At 46.6% G+C, this 21,947-nt stretch overlaps 1 protein-coding gene across 1 annotated transcript in view; it reads right to left on the reverse strand.

The window, feature by feature from the left end:
- Window positions 1–2,554: 2,554 nt before the first annotated feature.
- The window catches only part of WARS2 (tryptophanyl tRNA synthetase 2, mitochondrial), a 39,825-nt gene continuing 20,432 nt past the window's right edge, over window positions 2,555–21,947 (reverse strand). The window contains exons 3-6 of the mRNA XM_063128937.1: window positions 18,636–18,716; window positions 8,783–8,868; window positions 8,474–8,592; window positions 2,555–5,943 (exon numbers count right to left, since the gene is read on the reverse strand). Of these exons, the coding sequence (XP_062985007.1) occupies window positions 5,495–5,943; window positions 8,474–8,592; window positions 8,783–8,868; window positions 18,636–18,716 (735 nt within the window). The 3' untranslated portion in view covers window positions 2,555–5,494. The remainder of the gene's footprint in view (window positions 5,944–8,473; window positions 8,593–8,782; window positions 8,869–18,635; window positions 18,717–21,947) is intronic.

A 21,947-nucleotide genomic window follows, 5' to 3' on the forward strand; every position in this document is an offset into this window, starting at 1 on the left:
ACAACAGCTCTTCCACGGGTTGCTGCATTTCTTCCCAGCCTGGGCAAGTGAGCCAGCGGCAAGGGCAATGGCAGGTGCTACCACGGCCTTCCTGGTGCACCTGCCCACCTGTCAGGACGGCTACTGCAGCTCCTACTGCCCGTTCGGCAAGCAGATGGAGGCAGTGCACTGCACACATACTGAGGGATGGATTGCATGGATCCTGACCACCGTGAAGGGTGGCGGTGGCAGCCGCATCACCACTAGAGAAAAGAGCAAGGCGCAGTGGCGGCTGCCTCACAAGGGATCGGAGGGCAGTGGCGGACTCTCCTAGGAGTGTAGCAGCTGGCCAGCCTCAGACCAATGATGTCGACCCAAGGCCACCCTAGTCAAGAGATTCACATCAGTTACCTGCATTAATCAAGCGGATGAGCTGGGTGGCATAAACCTGCTCCAAACCATGTTTTAAAAATCGTTAAGAAGGCCGCAGGCTGACTCTTGTCAAAAGCGACCAGCTACAGTCACAAACTCAGAGCCCACCTGCTTCCCTTAAGCCCGGAACGTCAAGTAGAAAGAGAAGTTGACTCCAACTGAGAAGTTGACACTCAGGCGCACACCCTCAGACTAAACCCCTCCCATACAAATTCCCTGAAACTGTCTGGGAATGCCCTGCGGCAATTTCAATGGCAGGGGAGACATTGGCGTTGGAGAACACCAAAGCATGTATCCTCAGAGAATCATCTCCCCACACAGGACACTTCCTGCCTGAAGCAGAGCTGTCTCCAGAGCCCACCCCGGCCCCATGGAGTCATCCTTACAATTTTGTATGTTTGAATTGTTCTATTTGATATAATTATATAAAATAGAAGACTGCAGCAGTGGCAGAGCCAGGTAAGCCCCCCCCCCCCACTTACCTGTGTCCATCGCGGTCCGTCGCAGGCTTCAACTGAGGCCTAGGCCTCAGTTGAAGCCTGTGACGGACCATGACGGACACAGGTAAGCCCCCCTCCCCCCTTATCTTGCTCCACCGCCGTACGGACTGCGGCGGCAGTGGCACCAGGTGAGCCCCCTCCCCCCTTACCTGCGTTCGGAGCTCCGGATGGAGGTGAACTGCTTCACCTCAATCCATGAGTCACACATTAGGGGCTCAGTCACACATTGCCATTTCAGTATGTACACCTTAAAGCGGAAAGTGTCAATGTGACAAGCAGGTGCTTTGAAAATATGCACATCATCCATACTTGAGAAAACCAGGAGTTGGTCGCAGCTCTCTGTTGATCATACACTCAGTGGCAACCCTGTGTTTGCGGTTATGTAATGTGGGAAGCAGTGCTGAGTTCTGAGCAATCGTGAGCAATTCTACAGCTAGTAGTGGTTCCTCTGCTGTGGGGGTGAGCTTCAGGGTTGCTGGACCTATTTGTTTGTTTTTTACTAGAACCCCCAAATCCACCAACCAGAGATCTACTAGTAGATCCTAACTGGCCTTCTGCCCATCCACTTTCCCGTTTTATCAGAAAGCTCTGCATTTCAGACTATACCGCCACCTGGTGGTCACTGCAAGCAAAAGTTCACCTCTCCTGCAGTGCAACCAATGCATTCTGACCAAACACATAAGGCTAACATTACAGAAGATCAGGGGCTGTAGCCTGAGGGAACAGTCCCTTAGTATAAGAGAAACTTCTAGAAGGTGGGGAAAAGAGGAAATTTCCCCTCATCTTTGTATCAACATGCAGCATGAGAGAGTTCCAAATGCAATGCTAGAAAGCTGGTGTGTGTAATTTGGGATATGTGTTTAGAGTTTCAGTATATGAAAAAGGTGGTATCCTATTATAATACAAGAGGCAGCTGAACAACCATCTGTCAGGGATGCTTTAGGGTGGATTCCTGCATTGAGCAGGGGGTTGGACTCGATGTCCTTATAGCCCCCTTCCAACTCTACTATGATTCTATGATAATGGTAGGCAGGTGAACACAGCTGCAGAGAGCATGCAGGGCTTCCACCAATACATCAGCACAACATATACAAAGACTAGCCACTGTTCATTACATGGACAAGGCCTTAAGTAGGGCAAATGGGTAGGCTGCAACTCCATAGAAGCACAGAATAAGGCAGTGGATTCAGAAGTCAGGGTCCTGAGAACCAGAGCAGTCATCAAAACAACAAAGACAAGAACTTCTTTGTGCTTATGGATGCAAGATATGCTTCTCAGTATGTGGGTATTGAGCCTGTTGAAATCTCAGAAGATGGTAGTTGAGCTCCACTGTTTTTGACCACATATGAATACCAGAACTAGTAGTATCCCAAAATTGCCAAAACAGGAGCATTATGCAAAAAGAAATTATGCACATTTATATAATGCAATTATAAGGAATGCCAACAGGCACACAACTGCATAACAAGTTTAACAGTTAAATCAGACAGTAGTAGTATAGAGTCAAAATAATGACTTCTATTTTATATAATTATATCAAATAGAACAATTCAAACATACAAAATTGTAAGGATGACAAGACATAGGCAAATAGTTGCTTTTTTATGATGCCTTGACAATAAAATTATAACAACACCCTGTTCAGTTATGTGTCCACCTGCTGGTGGAAATCATAAGTTTCACAGGAAGCTATACTGATTCCCAGCAGCCCCACTGCCGTGGACCATCACAGCAATGCCGTCCGTACATTTTATGCCATCGCCTTCCACAGTTATGTTGCTTTGAAAGTCTGCAATAAATATTTCCTTCCATCACACACGTATCAATCCATTATTTATTCAATTTTCACCCTACCCTCTTCCAAAGTATAGAACAGGATACAACATCTGCTCTTCTCAATTCCAAGCAATGCAAATCTACACTAGTATACCCTGCACTATTCCCCCATTCAGCCACAGTTTGGCTTGCCCAACTAGTGCTTCAAATAGTCAGGCACAACCTTCAATGCTCCTATGTCAAGGTGACAACCCTATTTGGGTGGAGGGTGGTTGGGGAATCCTTTGACAGCTGCACATTGGTGGTTGGGGAATCCTTTGACAGCTGCACAGGTAGGCAAGGGCAGGATGGGGGTGGCACACATATTCCCTCTCTATATACATACACACACAGATCTTGCAGAGTAATTTTTCTCATAAGTCACCACTGTGCCCCTCCTTTACCCACTAGGATGTTGCCACAGTTTGCTGAGCAGTCTGCACTGCAGCTGGCCCATCCCTTTGGGCAGGACCTCTTTGCACTTCAACTACGGACACTCAACAGTCTGCTCTCCCTCCAGGACAAGGCTGCTCTCTTGGCAGAAACATGCAGCAGTGGAATGATTGAAGACATAGGCTGTTGACTGCCTAAAGCAAGGTTAAACTAAGAGGGATGCATGTCAGTAGAAGGGGATGAGATGCAGCACGCTCAGCCAGTATCTGTGCCACAGGTGTGGAAGAAGAGTTCTCTATTGGGGGAAAGGAGGCTACAGGATGTTCTGCACTTTGCATCACCATTGCAGAATGGAGAAGCACAGCCTTTGGCATACGCTCCACAGCACTGCTAGGAGTTATAGAGGTATCTAAGCAGAATACTCGTGCCCCAATGGTAACCACCTACTGTTGAACTCCAATATTTGACACCATCTCTGCACAATTAGCAATGGTGAGGTTTGCCTGCAGAATACTCGCCTCCCAAGTACTCTGTCATTGAGTATTTACATATTATATCTTCAGCTGGTCTTACGATACCAGTTATGTTTTAAAATGATTACTTTCAAACTTATTTCCCTGCTCCAATTTTGCTCCTCTGCTTCTTTAGATTCTTGCCAAATGTCAATTGAATGTTTCCAAACTAATACCTTCCTTCCACTTGTTATTTGTAGCTAATTTGTTCTTACGGAGTTGTATCTCTTCACTCCAAATCTCGGATTGTCTATCAATCAGTTATCACAAAATTATTAGAGAATATGCAAATACACATTCTTATTATGGAAATAATGGGCTACATCACATTACAGCAGAATGTAAGATACATAATTTAAACTCCTACTTCTGTAATTAAATTTGGAGGCAACGAGCACTTACCTTTTTGCCATATGGCAATAAAGGATTTGAACTCATACCTCTTGCTTTCAATCATCACACAAAATTTAAACAATTTTATTAGTTTCTATCGTTTCATCAGTTCAGTGATTGGTTCTGCTGATTGAGCAGCAGAAGGTTGCCACGGTTTCATGATTATTTCCGTTTTCACAGCATCCCTAGAAAGAGGAATCAGGTACACTGGCTCTCCCTCCACTGTGCTCTATAGCTGTCAATCTCTAGCATGACATTTATATGAAAACGCAACAGGTGCAAAGGCAGCGTGTGAAGACCACGCAGTACAGGCAAAGCTCTGATTTGTTTCTAACACATTGCCAACGGACCCTTAGCCTTTCTGCAAGAGCACATCTCATCTGGCTTTCGAGATTTGAGACTGTTGAAGTGAATCTATGGAAGTTGATCATGAGAGGGATCCTCTTTCTACAGAGGATCCCTGACCACAACTGTAGCTCTTGTGTTCAAGTTGGCCAGCCAGCCAGCCAGAAGTATCATTCTATTCTTTGCAGGAAGCTGTGAAAGTTCATCCTCCTCTCACAGAACAAGAGTTCAAACCCCCTGCCCTCCAACACACACTTTAGTGAGCCTGAATAAAGACGCTGCTTATCTTTGGGATGGAGGCAGCCCTATGTGAGTAGGAGTTGCCAGAAGAACCAATGGAGAGCAGATGGGAGGAACTGCAGCTACTTCATTTCCCATTTCATCTGGGATTGTGAAGGTTCACATACATTCCTCAGGTTATGACCTAGCATTGCTAAATGTGAGGATCTGAGTGCAAAGGGTCCCAGGGTTGGTGGGGAAGCGTGCGCACGTGAAGGCTCAGCATTCCTTTGTGAAACATCCAGAGGCATGGAGCTGATCCTTTCCCTGCTGGCACTTCTGTGTATTTCACAGGGAGGAGTTATGGGGCACATCCATGCATTTCCTACATGCCTGTGCTCTCTAGAACACCGAGATGGGATGCATTTTGTTCCCAAGAAACTGCACTTGAGTACAAAATGTAGCGTGAGAAGCTACCTTACACTGCCAGTGGGGGAAGCCAACACCGGTGGTAGGGGATGGCACCTGGACTTCAGACAGCCTGATCAACCGCTCGGGTTCACACAGGAGCTGCTGAGAAGTCTACGCGGCCTTTGACTGGACATGAACTGGTGACTGGTATTTGTATACATTCATTTTAGAGAAAAAAACAGATCCCCAAAGCAGCATATTGGATTAAGCAGAAGTCCTGTTTTTGAGCCAGCTGAGTGGATGGAGAGCACATAGGGTTGGTTCCTTCACTTGGAGTTTCTGCCTTGTTTGGCTCTCTGGAATTTCCCAGCCGTCTCCATCAATTTAATGTATGTGAGTGAATGATTTGGCTACAAACTAGAAGCAAGATAGCAGTCTCAAGCAAACCAAAACGGGACTCAAATAATGAAAGGCGCCAGCTGCTTTTCCTTAGGGCTAAAGCAATCCCACCAGTCTTTTGACTTCCCAGTACACAGGGGCTGCAAGTTCTTTGGCTTTTTCTGCTCCAGTCCACAGAACCTTCTCCAGGTAAGATCTGTCTGCTCTGAGTCTCTTGAATTCATTCCTGATCGGTGCCAGTTTTTCAATTACTGCCTCTGCTACCACTAGCTTGTACCGAGCAGTATCAAGGCCAATACTCTGGTGTACCACTTCCTCTTTGCTGAGCCCCGTTATGGCAGAGTGAATGGCCACAAGGTTGGAGACGCCAGGCCGGTGATCTGGGTCATAGGTCACCTCCGAGGTGAAGTCTGTGACAGCCTTACGAAATTTCAGCTTTATTTCATCAGGGGTATCTGTTATGCCCACTGTGGCTAAGTTCTGAGGATCTGACTTTGACATCTTGGATGTAGGATCTCTGAGGGACCTCACCTTCTTTGTTGCAGCTAAAATCAAGAGAGAAGGGAAATACACCAGTGAGCGGAGCAATGTAGTGGCTAAGAGACAAGCTGATGTAGCAGGAATCCCATGCGCCAAATCTCACCTCTACCATGAATTCACCAGGTGGCCCTTATTCAAGCCACACTCTCGCAACTCCATCCCCACCCTCACGTTGCCATATGGAGATAATATTCCTTCTACTGAACTCCTTTCCACGTGCGTTGTAAGGATCACATGATAATGTGTGAAGCGCTTTGCACACTTGAAAGCACTACACCAATGTTACATATTATGATTATTAATATATTATGGTTCATTAAGCACCTCTCACTTTAATTCACCTTTGCATTCCTGAATATCCAGCTCCTACAGCCTTCAGTCTCTTTTATGAAGGCACCATAGCCATTTCTCCTCCCATGTACAATTACCTACACAGATCGCAAGCCTCACCTTTCCTTTTCTCACTTGACCACAGAGGAGACGTAGTGAGAGACAGGGCTGAGTTTTCTCTAGAACAAAGTATCGGCCAGACCAGCTCCTGCTTGGCAGAACACAGTCTTATCAGGCAGGCCAGGTTTTAAATATAAAAAGCCAGTTTCTTAAGAGTGACTGGAACAGGTGAGCTGATATCTATCTTTAGGGCAGACTCCAATAACTCCCAAATGTTTCCACCACATTTGCTTACTTATATCTGTGCTGCATCTACCAGCTTTGCTTTCTTCAGCAAGAGTTTTAGAACTTATTTTCATATAATTTTTAAATATAAATTACACATAATAAGAGTGATACAATATTATTTACAACTAACAATAATTTACGACTTCTCTGCTTTTCTAGAATACAGTATAAGCATTTTACCAATAAAAAAAGTCTTCCCCTCGTATACATACAATTTATAATAACTAATTCAGGTTACTGAAAAACAAAGTCGAGTATTTTGATATATTGTTTTACTTCAGCAAACACTAACAAAACAGGCTGGGGTTTCTGCAAACGAGTCCCCTCTTTGTTCTTTTTCTGCTGTTCTGTGTTAATTTTGCAATAATAGCAAAATCCCATATTTTATCCAACCATTCGTCCCTTGAAGGTATTAACTTTCTGTACATTTTTTGCATAAAATGTTCTTGCTGCAGCCAACATATAAGATGTTAATGCCTTATGTTGTTGACTAACAAATCCATCCATACAATTAAGATGATGAAGCAAGGGAACTAATAGCATTTTGTAATAGTTTTGTTAATCATTCTCCAATACTTTTTTTTTGCCAAAGGACATTCCCACCATAAATAAGAAAATCTCCTATTTGTTTCTGGCATTATCAATAATTAGATAATTCTTTTTTATTTATTTTAACTGGTCTTATATACTACCTTGCCATTCACCTTGTACAGATTTTCTCTGATTGTCACGTTTAATGAAAAACGGTGACTCCATGTGTTCTCCCATAGCCCAGGTGGGGAACTCATTGTCATCAGCTCTTGAAGAGACCTCCAATGGGCCCGAGAGAAATGTATTCTGATGGGTTTGGGGGGGGGGGGGGTAGTAACATTTTGCCTGTTTCTGTATTTAAAAATTGTAAACTGCCTTGGTAGAAAGGCAACATAGAAATGTATTAAACAAATAAATATTTCCATTGGGAAATATTTTATGCCCACTTAACCATGCAATCTTTAACCTGTTCTGATTCTGTTCCATATTTTAAAAGTTAAATTATAGAGCTCAGATAATAAATGTTCTTTCTGTCTTATTATTAGTCTTTCAAACTGTTATTTACCCTATTTCTTCGATTCTAAGACGCACTTTTTCCCCCATATAAACATCTCTAAAAATGGGGTGCGTCTTAGAATCGCGGGTGTGTCTTAGGGTTTTTTTTGTGTTGGTGGTACTGAAATTAGTGTGCGTCTTACAATCGATGGCGTCTTAAAATCGAAGAAATATGGTAGCAAGATTTTATTTTATCCACAAACACTTATTCCTTAATAAATTTGTTCATCCTTTAGGTGCCACAAGTTTATTAACTATTTTTGAAGATTCTCTCAAAAATGTTAAGTCAGATATCTAAGGCAACATATTCTGCAAGGACATATGTTCTGAGCATAGTTTTGGATCTTAAGGAAATAGACGGTAGAATTGTGTTTCCATCAGCAAAATATATGTTTTCTTTATATAGCTTTCATGTACCATACAAAATTTTCACAACTGGCTCAGTGAAAAACACAGTATTCTTGAAGAGCTGTGAATGCTGATGAAAAGTCTCAAAGAGAGTAGAAGAAGCAGGGGCTATGTCTAATACTAGAAGAGAAAAATATGACGTATCTTTCTAAAATCTCAATTTCATAGAATCATAGAATAGTAGAGTTGGAAGGGGCCCAAAAGGCCATCAAGTCCAACCCCCTGCTCAATGCAGGGATCCCATCCCCCTCCTCCTCATTTACTTGATACTTGGTTAATCCCCTCTGCTCTTCCTTTATCTGCTTTCCAAGCAAGTTCAGTTTATCCAAGTTCCAGCCATTTGTGATGGGTTTTCTTACTCACTCAAAATGGCTTTGGGCACAGGAAAGAATTCCCCATATTTCTTGTTGAAGCGCCGGGCGGCATCCTGGGTCAGCTCCAAGTGAAGGACTTGATCTTCTCCAACAGGAACGTGTGTTGACCTTCCAGTAAAGAACAGAGATAGGTGCGTAGTCACATCTTCCCCACTCAAACTATTTCCAAAGTGAGCGACTGGATTCGATGGTAGTTTACACAATACAAGCTACACTAGCTATGACCATAGCTACGTCGTGCAAGCAGAACCTCAGCAATCCATCCCCTTTTACAAATGAATGAAAAGTGCATCCTTACTTGTAAAGAAGAATATCCGCAGCTTGCAGAACAGGATAGGTGAACAGGCCAACTGATCCTTCATTCATTTGGTTTGCATTCTTTATCTATTTGCAGAGGGAAAAGAAACCATATATACTTGGCTAATTCTTTTCTTTTCTTTTTAATTCTGGACAAAATAATTACAATCAGGCTAAACTATTCTTTTATAAACTCTGATAAGTTGCATGTGGAGTTAAAAAAAAGTCACCCAAGCAAACAGTTCAAACGGCAACATATACAGCATACAAGAAAGGCTCGATACCCCATTCCCAGGCAATATGATTATTAAACAAATGCAGGATGGTTTGTAAATACAGGATAGTGTCATATTGTGTCCATACACCAGTGGGACCCATTACTAGAACAACAGGGAGCAACAAAATGAGAGGGAGTCTGGCAGCTGTATTGGACACTAACCTGATCATTTTACTAGGGATGTGCTCCGCTCCGATTAGAATCGGAGAATCAGAAGCGAATTGGCCTGCTCCGCCTTGTCCAGAGGCGGAGTAGAAGCGGACCGCGGACCCTTAGAAGCACGGTGAAGAGAAGCGGCCATAGGCGGAGCGCTTCTTTTGCAGAGCGCTCCGATTGCCATTTTGGAAAATTTCGCCCATAGGATTGCATTGCGGAAAAGAATAGGGGATAACTGTGTTGTTTTTTAAGCTATCTTTCTGAAACTTCTTGTGCTTAGAGAGTCGCGGCTGGGGGTCATTTTGAGCCTACTCTCAGCTCTCTGCGTGGTGCGGTTCGCTTGCTATAATTTTTGGAAAAATATATGTAAAAAAACCGGGAAAGGGTAAAGCGGCGTTTTTTTGGTTTGTTTTTAGCGATGACAGGCACATTCAGCTCCCAATCCTGATGAGAATTGATCACCTCATGAAGCATCCTCCAATCCCAGCGTTGGAGGGGGGACTAAGGCAGAGCCACCCTGAGACGTTTCTCCTTTCAGCCTCTTTGTGGGTTGTCTTTCGTGGGGAGAGGAGTTAGTTAGTTATAGGTGCTGCTGCTGTGTTTGTTGGAGGAGATAGATTAGGATTTAGCTTGGGCTGTGTGTGTGTTTGTTTGCTTCTTTCTGACTTTTTGCTTAGTTTGCTCTGTGTTTTTCCCTTACTTTGATTTAATATAAACTTTATTTTTAAATTTTGGAGTGTTTGGTTGGTTGGTTGGTTCCCCCCCCTTCCAAAGCCTGACTGTGTTTCATCTTCCTTCTTTCTTCTATATAAAAAATAATTTAAAAAATACACAAAAAAAATTATTCTCTATTTCTTCTCTCTCTGTGTGTGTGTTACTTGGACTATGTGTGTGACTGTGTTATTGTGTGAGTGTGCTGTGTGCACTGCTTGTGAAGTGCAACAGCCACAGATTGAGCATTTCAAATCCTGTTTGGGCAAAGCATACACACTTCTTGTCCCATTTCCCTAAATACATATTATTAGTAGTATTAGTATTATATTATTATACATATTAGTATTAGTATTATATTATTATACATATTAGTATTAGTATATTATTATACACATATTATTAGTAGTATTAGCATTATTTAGTATTATATTATTATCATCATGAGAAGAGGGAGCAGGCGCACATCTGTGGCTGGCGTGCTGAAAACAGTGGTGGTCAAGGGAAGGCTCAGGCTGGCACCAGTAAGCAGGCCGCCTCTCCTGCTGTGAAAATCAAACGGGCAACTCCTTGGCTGGCTGCTCCTCAACTGAAGCAGGACAAGCAGCATGCAGAGGCACTCTCTTCTCCAACTTGCGCCCGGTGTTCTCTTTTTGAGGGTAGGAATGGGAAAAGTGCCCCTTTGCAAGAGGCAGGCGGCAGCAGTGCCATTAGAGGAGAAGGAGGAGTATGCCCACCTCCTTCATTATTGTTTGAAGCCACAAGCCCGCTGATGGACCTGTCTCCAGACCTCATAAACAAGGTCCTCAGCACAGTGGAGGGGCAGAGGCGGTGGTCCTCCAGGATGTGGGTGCTGAGGAGGAGCAGCAGTAGGCCGAGGCTCTCTCCCCAGTCTCATCCCACACCTCTTCCGCTGTAACCCATTTCTGTGGCGACACCAGAGAGCTCAGGCGGGCAATTGGTGTCGCCACGGAAGCGAAAGACCAGCAAAGTGTGGGACCACTATGACGTGGGAGTGGATCCCCGCTTTGCTGTCTGTCGCCACTGCAAAGTCACTCTAAGCAGGGGTTCAGCTACAGGGCATTATGGAACCAGCAGCCTGAAGATGCATCTTTAGAGGCAGCACCAGTCGATCTTGCTGGGGAAAGAGGCGGGCACTTCCAAGGCGACTGGTTCCAGGGGAAAGCCGAAGGCTGCTGCTGCTGCTGCTGGTGGCACTGCCACTCTAAGCTCTCCATCTCCCATCCCCACGAGGGTTAGGCAGGCATCCCTGCAGGACATGGGTAGGGGGAAGTATGGACCCACAAGATGGCGTTTTCCAACGCCCACCCAGATCACCACCTGCATCGGTGAGATGGTGGCGTTGGACGACCAGCCATTCAGCCTCGTCGACAACGCAGGCTTCAAGAGACTGATGGCGCTTGTGGTGCCATACTATAAGCTGCCGTGTCGCACCACCCTGAGCAGGCGGGTGGTGCCTTCCCTGTACCGTTCCTGCAGGGAGTTAGTGCTGGGTCGTCTGTGCCAGGCAGAGGCACGGATGGTGCACTTCACCTCAGACATTTGGTCCAGCGAGGGCAGAGTGCACGCTTACCTGTCCCTGACGGCTCACTGGTGGGCAGGAAGCATCATCCAGCACTAGAGGGACTGGTAAGGAGGGCTACTGCTGGGCCCTCCTCCACGCGCAAGTGATGGACCAGTCCCACACGGCAGGGGAGATTACGGAGGCCATGAACCGCATGGTGGATGGGTGGCTAGCTGGGCAGAAGCTCACCCGCGGTTACATGGTCATGGACGGGGGAGCCAACATGGTGAAGGCGGTGCGCGACGGCGGATTCTAGGGCGTCCGCTGCATCACGCACGTCTTGAACCTGGTGGTGAGGGATGGCCTTGGGACGGGCAGCAAGGCCAACCTCGGTCTCCTGGCCGGTATCTGTAACCTCCTGGAGAGCTGCAGAAAGGTGGCAGGGCATTTCCACCACAACGTCAAGGGCAGTCGCTTGCTGCGGGAGAAGCAGGAGGAGTTGAATCTCCCGCAGCACAGGCTAGTGCAAGACGTGGTGACACGCTGGAACTCCACCTCCCTCATGCTGGAGCGTATGGTGGAGCAACAGCGTGCCATCCACGACTTGTTCAGGATCAGGGACATGGGCGTCCACCCAGCCCTGGGCAAGCAGCAGTGGGACGCCATGTCCCAGCTGGTGGCGGTCCTCAAGCCATTCCTTGAGGCCACCGAGACCCTGAGCACTAGCTCTGCCCTCCTCAGCCAGGTGATCCCTGTATGCAGGCATCTCCAGAAACAGATGGGCGAGTTTCTGGAGTACAAGGATCCCGTCACCGGCAGGCGCTTCGAGCCCGAGGTACGCGAAGCGGTGACTAGGCTGAGGGATGGCCTGACGCGGAGGCTGGAGCCCATCCAAACAGAGAGGGTCTACATGTTGGCAGCCATGTGTGACCCTCGTGTGAAGGATGGGCTTTGTGGGCCAAATACCAGGCAGCAGTGGGTGGAAATGCTGGTGGGTGGAGTGCGGGCAGCACGGGCCAAGAGGGTGGGGCACAGTAAGGCAGAGGAGCAGGCCACCACTCCCTGCAGCAGCAGCACCAGCAGCAGCCTCACCTGCATCCCTCCCAGCAGGAGCACAGGCCAGGGGTTTTGGGCACAGGCTCTGCACGCCGTGGTTGGGCAGAGACCCTCCCCAGCCACCGGCCAGGATGATGCTGCAACCGCCATGCAGCATTACCTGGCAGAGCCCATGGAGGACTGCTCCATGGACCCCCTGGCCTACTGGTTATCCCGCCGCCAGATTTGGCCGGACCTGGCACGGGTGGCCATGGATCGACTCAGCTGCCCACCCACCAGTGTTCCAAGCGAGAGGGTCTTCTCTATGGCGGGCGACATAGTGACCCCTCACCGCTCTCGCTTGGAGCCGGACTTGGTGGAGCAGCTGGTCTTTCTGAAGAGCTATCTGCCCCTGCTGGGATACCCCACCCTCAAGCCCTCGTGGGAGTGACAGGCAGGCTCCCCTCCCTTTAATTCCACCCCTCCTTCGGTTGGCAGGCAGACTACAGTTCAGGCAGGCAGGCTTTTTCTTTTTAAAAGCTGTTGTAATTATTATTATTATTATTAGCATTTCATTATTTAGTGGCTGCGTTTCAGTTCACAAAATCAACTCTGAATCATTCGATTCATCTCTCTCAGTAAAGTCATGCCTTCTTCGTCTTACATACAGGCAGGCAGGCTGTAGTACTTCTACAATTCAGTTCACTAAGTCAAATTCAGGCTATCTTCCTTACTACCACAGTAGACGTAGCAGGCACTGCCAGGCTGAATCTTCCCCTAAAGGAGAATACTTCATGCCTGGTGGGCATCATGAGCCTCTGCAAAAGCTGTAGGCAGAGTTCGTCACTGTGTGTGTGTGTGACTGTGGCTGCCTCTCTCGCTGTGAAAATGAAACGGGCTAGTCCTCGCCTCACTCACCACAATGAGTTAAGTGTTGGCTTTGAGAAGCTACCTCACACTGCAACTCATGGAAGTCATTGACTTCAGCACAGCCACTACTTTGGAGGCGGTGGTCCTCCAGGATGTGGGTGATGAGGAGCAGCAGCAGCTAGCCAAGGCTCTCTCTGCAGTTTCATCCAACCCCTCTTCCTCGGTAACATTCATGGCTTTGAGAAGCAAGCTGACACTTTAATTCATTGACTTCACCTATGTGCGGGAGGTAAACTCCAGCAGTCCACGGGTCGCCCTTTGGAGTGCTCTCTTGAGAGTAGATGAAGTGCACAGGATCCAGAACGATGGTTTTGAGAAGCAACCTTCCCCTATGTGCAGGAGGTAAACTCCAGCAGTCCACGGGTCGCCCTTTGGAGCGCTCTCTTCAGAGTAGATGAAGTGCACGTGATCCAGTAAGATGGTTTTGAGAAGCAACCTGTCACTTCAACTCATTGACTTCCCCTGTGAGAAGAAGCTAAGCTCCAGCAGTGCACTGGTCGCCCTTGGGACAGCTCTCTTAGGAGAAGCTGCAGTGCATACAAACCAGCGCCATGGCTTTGAGAAGCAACCTGACAGTTTAATTCATTGACTTCGCCTATGTGCGGGAGGTAAACTCCAGCAGTGCCCCGGTCGCCCTTGGGACAGCTCTCTTAAGAGAAGCTGCAGTGCATATGAACCAGTGCTATGGCTTTGAGAAGCAACCTGACACTTCAATTCATGCAACCCATTGCCTTCACCTGTGCTTTGGCAGTGGGCTGCATCACCTGTATCCCTCCCAGCAGGAGCACAGGCCAGGGGTATTTTGGGCACAGGCTCTGTCTGTCTGCACGCCATAGTTGGGCAGAGACCCGTCCCAGCCACCGGGAACAGGAGGAAAACTCTAGCAGTCCACTGGTTCCCCTTTGGAAGGTTCTGGCTGAGGATTGGTTTTTCCATGTCATCCGACACTTCCACTTTGCATCCAGCAGCAACGTTAATGCTCCAAGCCTGCATCATCTTCCACACTCAAAGTAACTGCTTCAATAAGTACTAGCTCCTTTGTGCCCACCGGCACATGCCTGCCCGCCTGCCCATGCCCGCCTGCCTGGGAGCCGTCCTTGTGAGGTAGCTGGATCTGCTGGGACTGACTCCCCCAGAGATCTATGGCTTACTTGTGCAAGGTACCAGCTCCTTTGTGCCCACCGGCCCATGCCTGCCTGCCTGCCTGCCTGCCCATGCCCGCCTGCCTGGGAGCCGTCCTTGTGAGGTAGCTGGATCTGCTGGGACTCACTCCCCCAGAGATCTATGGCTTACTTGTGCAAGGTACCAGCTCCTTTGTGCCCACCGGCCCATGCCTACCCGCCTGCCCACCTGCCTGCCCATGCCCACCTGCCTGGGAGCCATCCTTGTGAGGTAGCTGGATCTGCTGGGACTGACTCCCCCAGAGATCTATGGCTTACTTGTGCAAGGTACCAGCTCCTCTGGGCCCGCCAACCCATGCCTGCCTGCCTGCCTTCCCCCACCCATGGTGCTACTGTGGTGGGGCATCTGCCAAGACTGACTCCTCCCCAATACTAGATCTATGACATGTCTCTGCCTGCCTCTCTGCTAACCAGTCCTCCTCCTCGGTGGCCGACTCGCTGGGATGGTTTGCGTTTTGCAATGCGTGACTAACTGCTGGCTTAGAAACCAGCCATCCTTGCCTCACTTCCTTGTGCCCCCAGAAATGCCTGCTGCCTGCCTGCCCTCCCTCCCTCCTCCCCCTGGGAGCTGTACTAGATGATGGGCTTTGTGGTTCAGGCCCAGCAGCCTCGAGCATGCTGGCTGCCAGTCATCCTCCTCTGTGCCCGCCCGGCCCGCCTCAATGTGTTACTGGCTGCTGGCTTAGAAAGAAACAAGCCATTCTTTGCTCACTCCTTGCACCCGCCTCGCAATGCGTTACTGCTGGATTAGAAAGAAACAACCAGCCATCCTTGCCGCACTTCCTTGTGCCCCCAGAAATGTCTGCTGCCTGCCTGCCTTCCCTCCCTCCTCCCCTGCCCGCCTCGCAGGGATGGTTTGTGTGTGTCTTGCTTTGACTCAGGGGATAAGTCCTTCCTGCGCTCACTTAGACTTTTGGAAGTTCCAAATAAATTTTTCAAGTGTGGAAGAAGATTCATATTTAGGTTTATCTACTCCCCAATTCATGGCATGTTGGAATTTCCTTTGAAATGGCCCCATTGAGCTGTCTGCAGCTTTAAATCCCTGAGATACTGGGGTGTCCAATTTTCATAAATTCCCCCAAAATCAGGGGATGATGGGATTGGCTTGAGTCTTGGCATGCATGTGTATACATACATGAGATGTCATGGTGCCTAATTTGAGGTTTCTTACGTGAAAATTGACGTAGTTCTAGCATGGGACTTGATTTGGGGTGAGTTAAAAGGTTAAAGCCCCGCCAAAAATCAGGGGATGATGGGATTTGCTTGAAACTCGGCATGAATGTGGATCTAGATGGCATCTGTGAGGGTGCCCGCTTCAATTTTTTTTATCTGTAAAAATGTCAGAGCAATTACCATGTTTGAAAATGGGGTGTCCGATTTTCATAAATTCCCCAAAAATCAGGGGATGATGGGATTGGCTTGAGTCTTGACATGCATGTGTATCCATGGATAAGCTATCATGGTGCTGAGTTTGAGGTTTCTTACGTGAAAATTGATGGAGATATCGAAAGGGGTGTAAATTGGGGTTATGGGTGGTGCGTTAGAGGTTAAAGCCCCGCCAAAAATTAGGGGATGATGGGATTTGCTTGAAACTTGGCATGATTGTGAATCTAGATGGCATCTGTGAGGGTGCCCACTTCAAATTTTTTTATCTGTCAAAATGTTGGAGAGCAGTTCATGTCTGAAAATGGGGTGTCCGATTTTCAAAAATTCCCCAAAAATCAGGGGAAGCTTGGATTGGCTTTAGGCTTGGCAAGCATGTATGGATAAGCTATTATGGTGCCTAACTTGAGGTTTCTAACATGAAAATTGACGGAGATATAGAAAAGGGGTGTTTGAACTGGGGTTAGGGTTGCTGCGTTGGAGGTTAAAGGCACCCCCCCCAAATCAGGGGATGATGGAATCTGCTTGAAACTTGCCATGAATGTGGATGTGCCTGCTTCCAAGTTTTTATCTGTCAAAATGTCAGAGTAAATCCCATGTCTGAAAATGGGGTGTCCGATTTTCATAAATTCCCCAAAAATCAGGGGATGATAGGATTGGCTTGAGTCTTGGCATGCATGTGTATACATACATGAGGTGTCATGGTGCCTAATTTGAGGTTTCTTATGTGAAAATTGACGTAGTTCTAGCATGGGACTTGATTTGGGGTGAGTTAAAAGGTTAAAGCCCCGCCAAAAATCAGGGGATGATGTGATTTGCTTGAAACTCGGCATGAATGTGGATCTAGATGGCATCTGTGAGGGTGCCCGCTTCAATTTTTTTTATCTGTCAAAATGTCAGAGCAATTCCCATGTTTGAAAATGGGGTGTCCAATTTTCATAAATTCCCCAAAAATCAGGGGATGATGGGATTGGCTCGAGTCTTGGGATGGGATTGGCTTGATCCATGTGTATCCATGGATAAGCTATCATGGTGCTGAGTTTGAGGTTTCTAACGTGAAAATTGACGGAGATATCGAAAGGGGTGTGAATTGGGGTTATGGGTGGTGCGTTAGAGGTTAAAGCCCCGCCAAAAATCAGGGGATGATGGGATTTGCTTGAAACTTGGCATGATTGTGGATCTAGATGGCATCTGTGAGGGTGACCACTTCAATTTTTTTATCTGTCAAAATGTCGGAGAACAGTCCATGTCTGAAAATGGGGTGTCCGATTTTCAAAAATTCCCCCAAAATCAGGGGACGCTTGGATTGGCTTGAGGCTTGGCATGTGTGTGTATACGTCCATGAGGTGTCATGGTGCCAAACTTGAGGTTTCTAACTTTAACAGAAAAAAAGTTGTATACTTTTTTGGATTTCAATGCAAGCCTATGGGGGGAAAAGCAGAGCTCCGATCCGGATCCGGATCTTCGCAGCGAAGCGGAGCAGACCATAGGCGGAGCGGGGTGGAGCGGACCCGATCCGCAATTTGCGGATCTGGAAGAGAAGCGGATCGGGGGGTCCGTGCACACCCCTACATTTTACTCTAGCAGTATTGTATATTATATAACGTTTAGGCTTCGACCCACCCTTGAGCCTAAGCAGATAGGCAGGGGCCCAATTTTTAAAAAATAAAATAAATTCTGACTACAATTGCAGCATGCAAATACTGGCATATGCTTCTGTGTCCTGATTAGAAAGCTCTACATTGGTACTACATCAAGAACTAGGAGCGGGATATGACAGTCAGCTTATGGGAGCCAAGTCCTGCAATGAGGGAGGAAGGGCGAGTAAAGCAAGGCTGCCCTTTAGCTCCCCCAGCTTTTAAGGGCCACCATTTCAGTTCTCTGCGCCGTGGGGAGATTTCCGTGGGTGCCGTGGCCATGTTACCACAGAAGCAGCCAACTCAATCCAGCACCAGAAGGGATGTGCACGTGCAGCCCTCTGAACATTTCACAGAAAGATGCCAAGATTATATTTGGAACTTTGTTTTGGCAAACGATGAGATACTATCTAGTCCTGCACAAGGAACATTTTATGGTTCCATGGAGCCCTGCTCATCCACCCACTCCCCCCATCTTTGCTCACGTATGTGTACAAGCAGCACAGTGGGCCACTGGGGGCAAGGGGAGATCTGGGGACAAGGGGAGCACTCTGGGAGGATCTCTTCTCAATCCTCCCAGAATGCAGGACACGGAATAATGGGCTCAAGTTAAAGGAAGCCCGATTCCGGTTAGACATCAGGAAAAACTTCCTGACTGTTAGAGCAGTCCGACAATGGAATCAGTTACCTAGGGAGGTTGTGGGCTCTCCCACACTAGAGGCCTTCAAGAGGCAGCTGGACAACCATCTGTCAGAGATGCTTTGAGGTGGAGTCGTGCATTGAGCAGGGGGTTGGACTCGATGGTCTTGTAGGTTCCTTCCAACTCTGCTATGCTATGATTCTATGTGTGTCTCCTAACTCTTATCTAGCTCTCTATTTATTGCATTTATATACCGCCCCATAGCCAAAGCTCTCTGGGTGGCTACTCATGCTCTAATCATGAATAAGGAGGGCAAGGCTAGGATGTGAGAAAGACCTCCCTGGACAGTCTAGCTGTGACCTGCTCACTAGAACGTTACCTTCCACTGTGGAAAGTGCTGCAGACGGGGCAAGCTTGTAAAACAACCCAGAATCCAGCTGAGCTCTGTATGTTCAGGCACCTGAAAGAAATAATATATGAAATTATGTGCAGTGTGTTTTCACACAAACACAACACTAGTAGAGAGCCCCAATTCCAAACAAGGCCAAAAAAAAAAAGTGTACGAACATATGAAGTTACCTTATAGGCCTAATTTGGCTATCAGGAACATGCTATGTCTCCACTTCCTGCTTTGTGGTAATCATAGTTTGCTTGATTCAGACATCCCAGCTACTGCAAACCAGAAAGTGAAGGAGGGAATCAGCATGCACAAGGAGGCACGCAAGTCCACAACATGATCCTCACAACCAAACCAGGATTCATCCATGACATCGAAATCAAGCCACCGCTCCATCTAGCCCAGAAGTCTACTCAGACTAAAAGCAGCTCCCCAAGGTCTTTTCTGATCATACTACCCATGAGGCTGTTTAAGTGGAAGTGCCAGGGATTAAATCTTACTGCACTCAAAGCATGAGCTGCACCATTGACCTACGGACCTGTCCCAAGAGTAGTATATGCCATTTGGAACAGGGAAGTCATTTGAAGTTCCAAACTACAGCTTGTCTTATTTTTTCCCAAACTACGCACAGTCCTGCTATTCTGGCTCAAGGTGACAATGATACTTAACCTTCCAGACAACACTTTGAAGCACCCATATGGAGCATCAATTGTTGAAGCACCCGCATGGTGCCAACAAAGCAAGTTTCAGACATGGCAGAAGTCAGGATAGGCATAGGGAGATAAAAAAGCCAGGGCAATTTTACAGCTTAGAAGCCAGACAAGGAACTTAACCAGGGCAAAGGTAACATGTTCAAAAAGAAGGGTCAAGACAAGAGCAGGGATCACACACACCTCTTTCCTGCCGGTGTTCTGAATAGACCCAGGGACTCATGAAGTGAACCATGCATGACTAGTCAGTTAGGTGTCTTGGCCTTTCAATTCACATGTTATATTATTTTGAAACCCGCCCAGTACACCAAATCTTTAAAGCCAAGAAACCCTCCAAACAGTGGAAAGTGAGACACAAGACCATGACATACGCACTCCTGTACTGTAAAGTCAGTTCTTCATTCCCTTTTCCCCAGTCATGGTCTGTCTCATTATTGTAAAAGTCCCTCCTTGCCTTTATCTTAAGAGAAAGGTAAAGGATATGTTTTATGTTTCAAAAGCCACTGTAAAATTGCATTCTAGTCTACCAAACTAACTAGGATGTTGATCTCAAATGCATAAGATTCAAATCTAGTTGGAACAATTGCATCATTTTCTCTCTTAGAACACACACCTCCTAAGAGTTGGTCATGCTGCCCAGAACCACTACTCAATAGATAATCTCCACCAAAAAGAATGCTTCTAGCATCATGCTTCATACAAGCACTGAACACCACTTCCTGACAGCTGGTCCACGTGAAAGATACAACTCAAACTACAGCAGTTTATCACTTAGGCCCACAAAACATGAAGTCATTGGTAGAGGCCAATTGAAGAGATGCTTCACCTTCATTAAGGAGCAGCATTAGTGCCGGAGACTGGTTTTTCCAGACAGTGGGAGGCAGTGGAGTGAGCGCGCATCAGCCTCAGGGGCGCACACTGATCCTACGTGTGTATCAGTTCAGACTTTTTCAGTTTTTTTGTAGAGTGTCAAATACTTGTAAAACCTGTTTGAACGCAGCAGCAATGGGACAGTTTTGCCAAGCAAGACACCCGCTTACTTTCAGAAGGATGGGCACTTTGGCTAGGGAATTATGATGCTTGCAAACCAGTTTCTTTTTAAATATATATACAGCGAAGCCCGGTGGCACTGGAAGAATGGCCATCTCACAGTCCCATCCTCGCCCTCCTCCAAAGCATGGCAATTGGACTCCCTGGTAAAATGTACTCAACGAGTAGAAGGTGGACCTGTCAGTCTCTCAACTTCCCTCCCTACTCCCACACACCATTTTAGAGAAGCAAAACTTAAATACACTGTATGATAAGCAGAAATTTTAAAAATCTCTGCAGCTCTCATGCCATTGCCCCATAAGCCACTAACAACGCCTCGTTCTGGACTGGCTTCCGTTCCACTAGCTTTGGAAGAAGCCCACTTTGCCTCAAAACGCAACAGAACCAGACTGAAGTACCCCGATTCTGCTTAGGTTTTGGGCTTCCTCGGAAACTGACACAAGGCCCTACTGATCAGTCTTTTCAACAGAATGGAAACAAATACGAATACCACATAGCATGGCAACAGTAATAAAAGAGAAGAATTACATTTACAAGTTCACAGCTGGACCTCACTATCATTCTGGTGTGAGAATATCAGGTTTCATACTAGTGGCTCTAATGTTAACCACCAACCAAGTAAACACGGCAGCATTATAGATAACAGACTGGACTTCCTCACTTGATAAAACATAAGACTTAATAAGAATTTCAATGCCTAGTGGTTTTGGTGTTTTCTGGGGAATACAAGTCGGAGGGTGCTATTGCACTCATGTCCTACAGGCATCTGACAGGACACTGTGTGAATAGAGCGCTGGGCGCATATTGGCCTTTGGCTCGATCCAGATGGCTCCTCTTATGTTCTTCAAAACCATGGACATTCATTTTATTTTTTCATCTCATGTAAATGGCTCCATCCAGCCTAACTACTAGCTCTTGTTTCATGACAGTCCCAGGCTTTTGGTTTCTGTTTTTGCGATTATAGTCACATGTGCAAAGAACAGGCCGCTTAGGACGGTTTTCTGTGCGCATGTGGTGGTGGAGCTGGGCCAAGCAAGGCAGAGGATTAGTTAAGACAGAATTGGATATTTTTTTTAAAAAAAAGAAATTCTAAATTTCACTTAAATAATAATTAGTTTAACATTAAATAATCTGAATATAAGCATATTCGTTGTATAGTTATTTTCTGAACTAAATCAATACCTGAACCACATGCACTGAGTTAAAGGAGGCTTTTCTATCCGAATGAAGAAACAATTTGACTATTTTCAAATATGAATATTTATACTCTACCTGAACTTAAGCATTTCACTTTCACCTGAAGAAAATAAACTGAACTAGTCTGCCCAGTAATTATCGAATTTTGCTTCAACCTATCATCATAGCCATTTCATTTTTGTTGTTTCCTACTTATTTATTTATTAATTACATTTCTATACCGCCCAATAGCCGGAGCTCTCTGGGCGGTTCACAAAAATTAAAAACATTCAAAGTATGAAACAACAGTATAAAACCATAATATAAAATAGGGTGGGCCAAGACAGAGTGAAGCAAA

The sequence above is a fragment of the Elgaria multicarinata genome, chromosome 6 (genome assembly GCF_023053635.1).
Source record: "Elgaria multicarinata webbii isolate HBS135686 ecotype San Diego chromosome 6, rElgMul1.1.pri, whole genome shotgun sequence".
Lineage (NCBI taxonomy): Eukaryota > Metazoa > Chordata > Lepidosauria > Squamata > Anguidae > Elgaria > Elgaria multicarinata.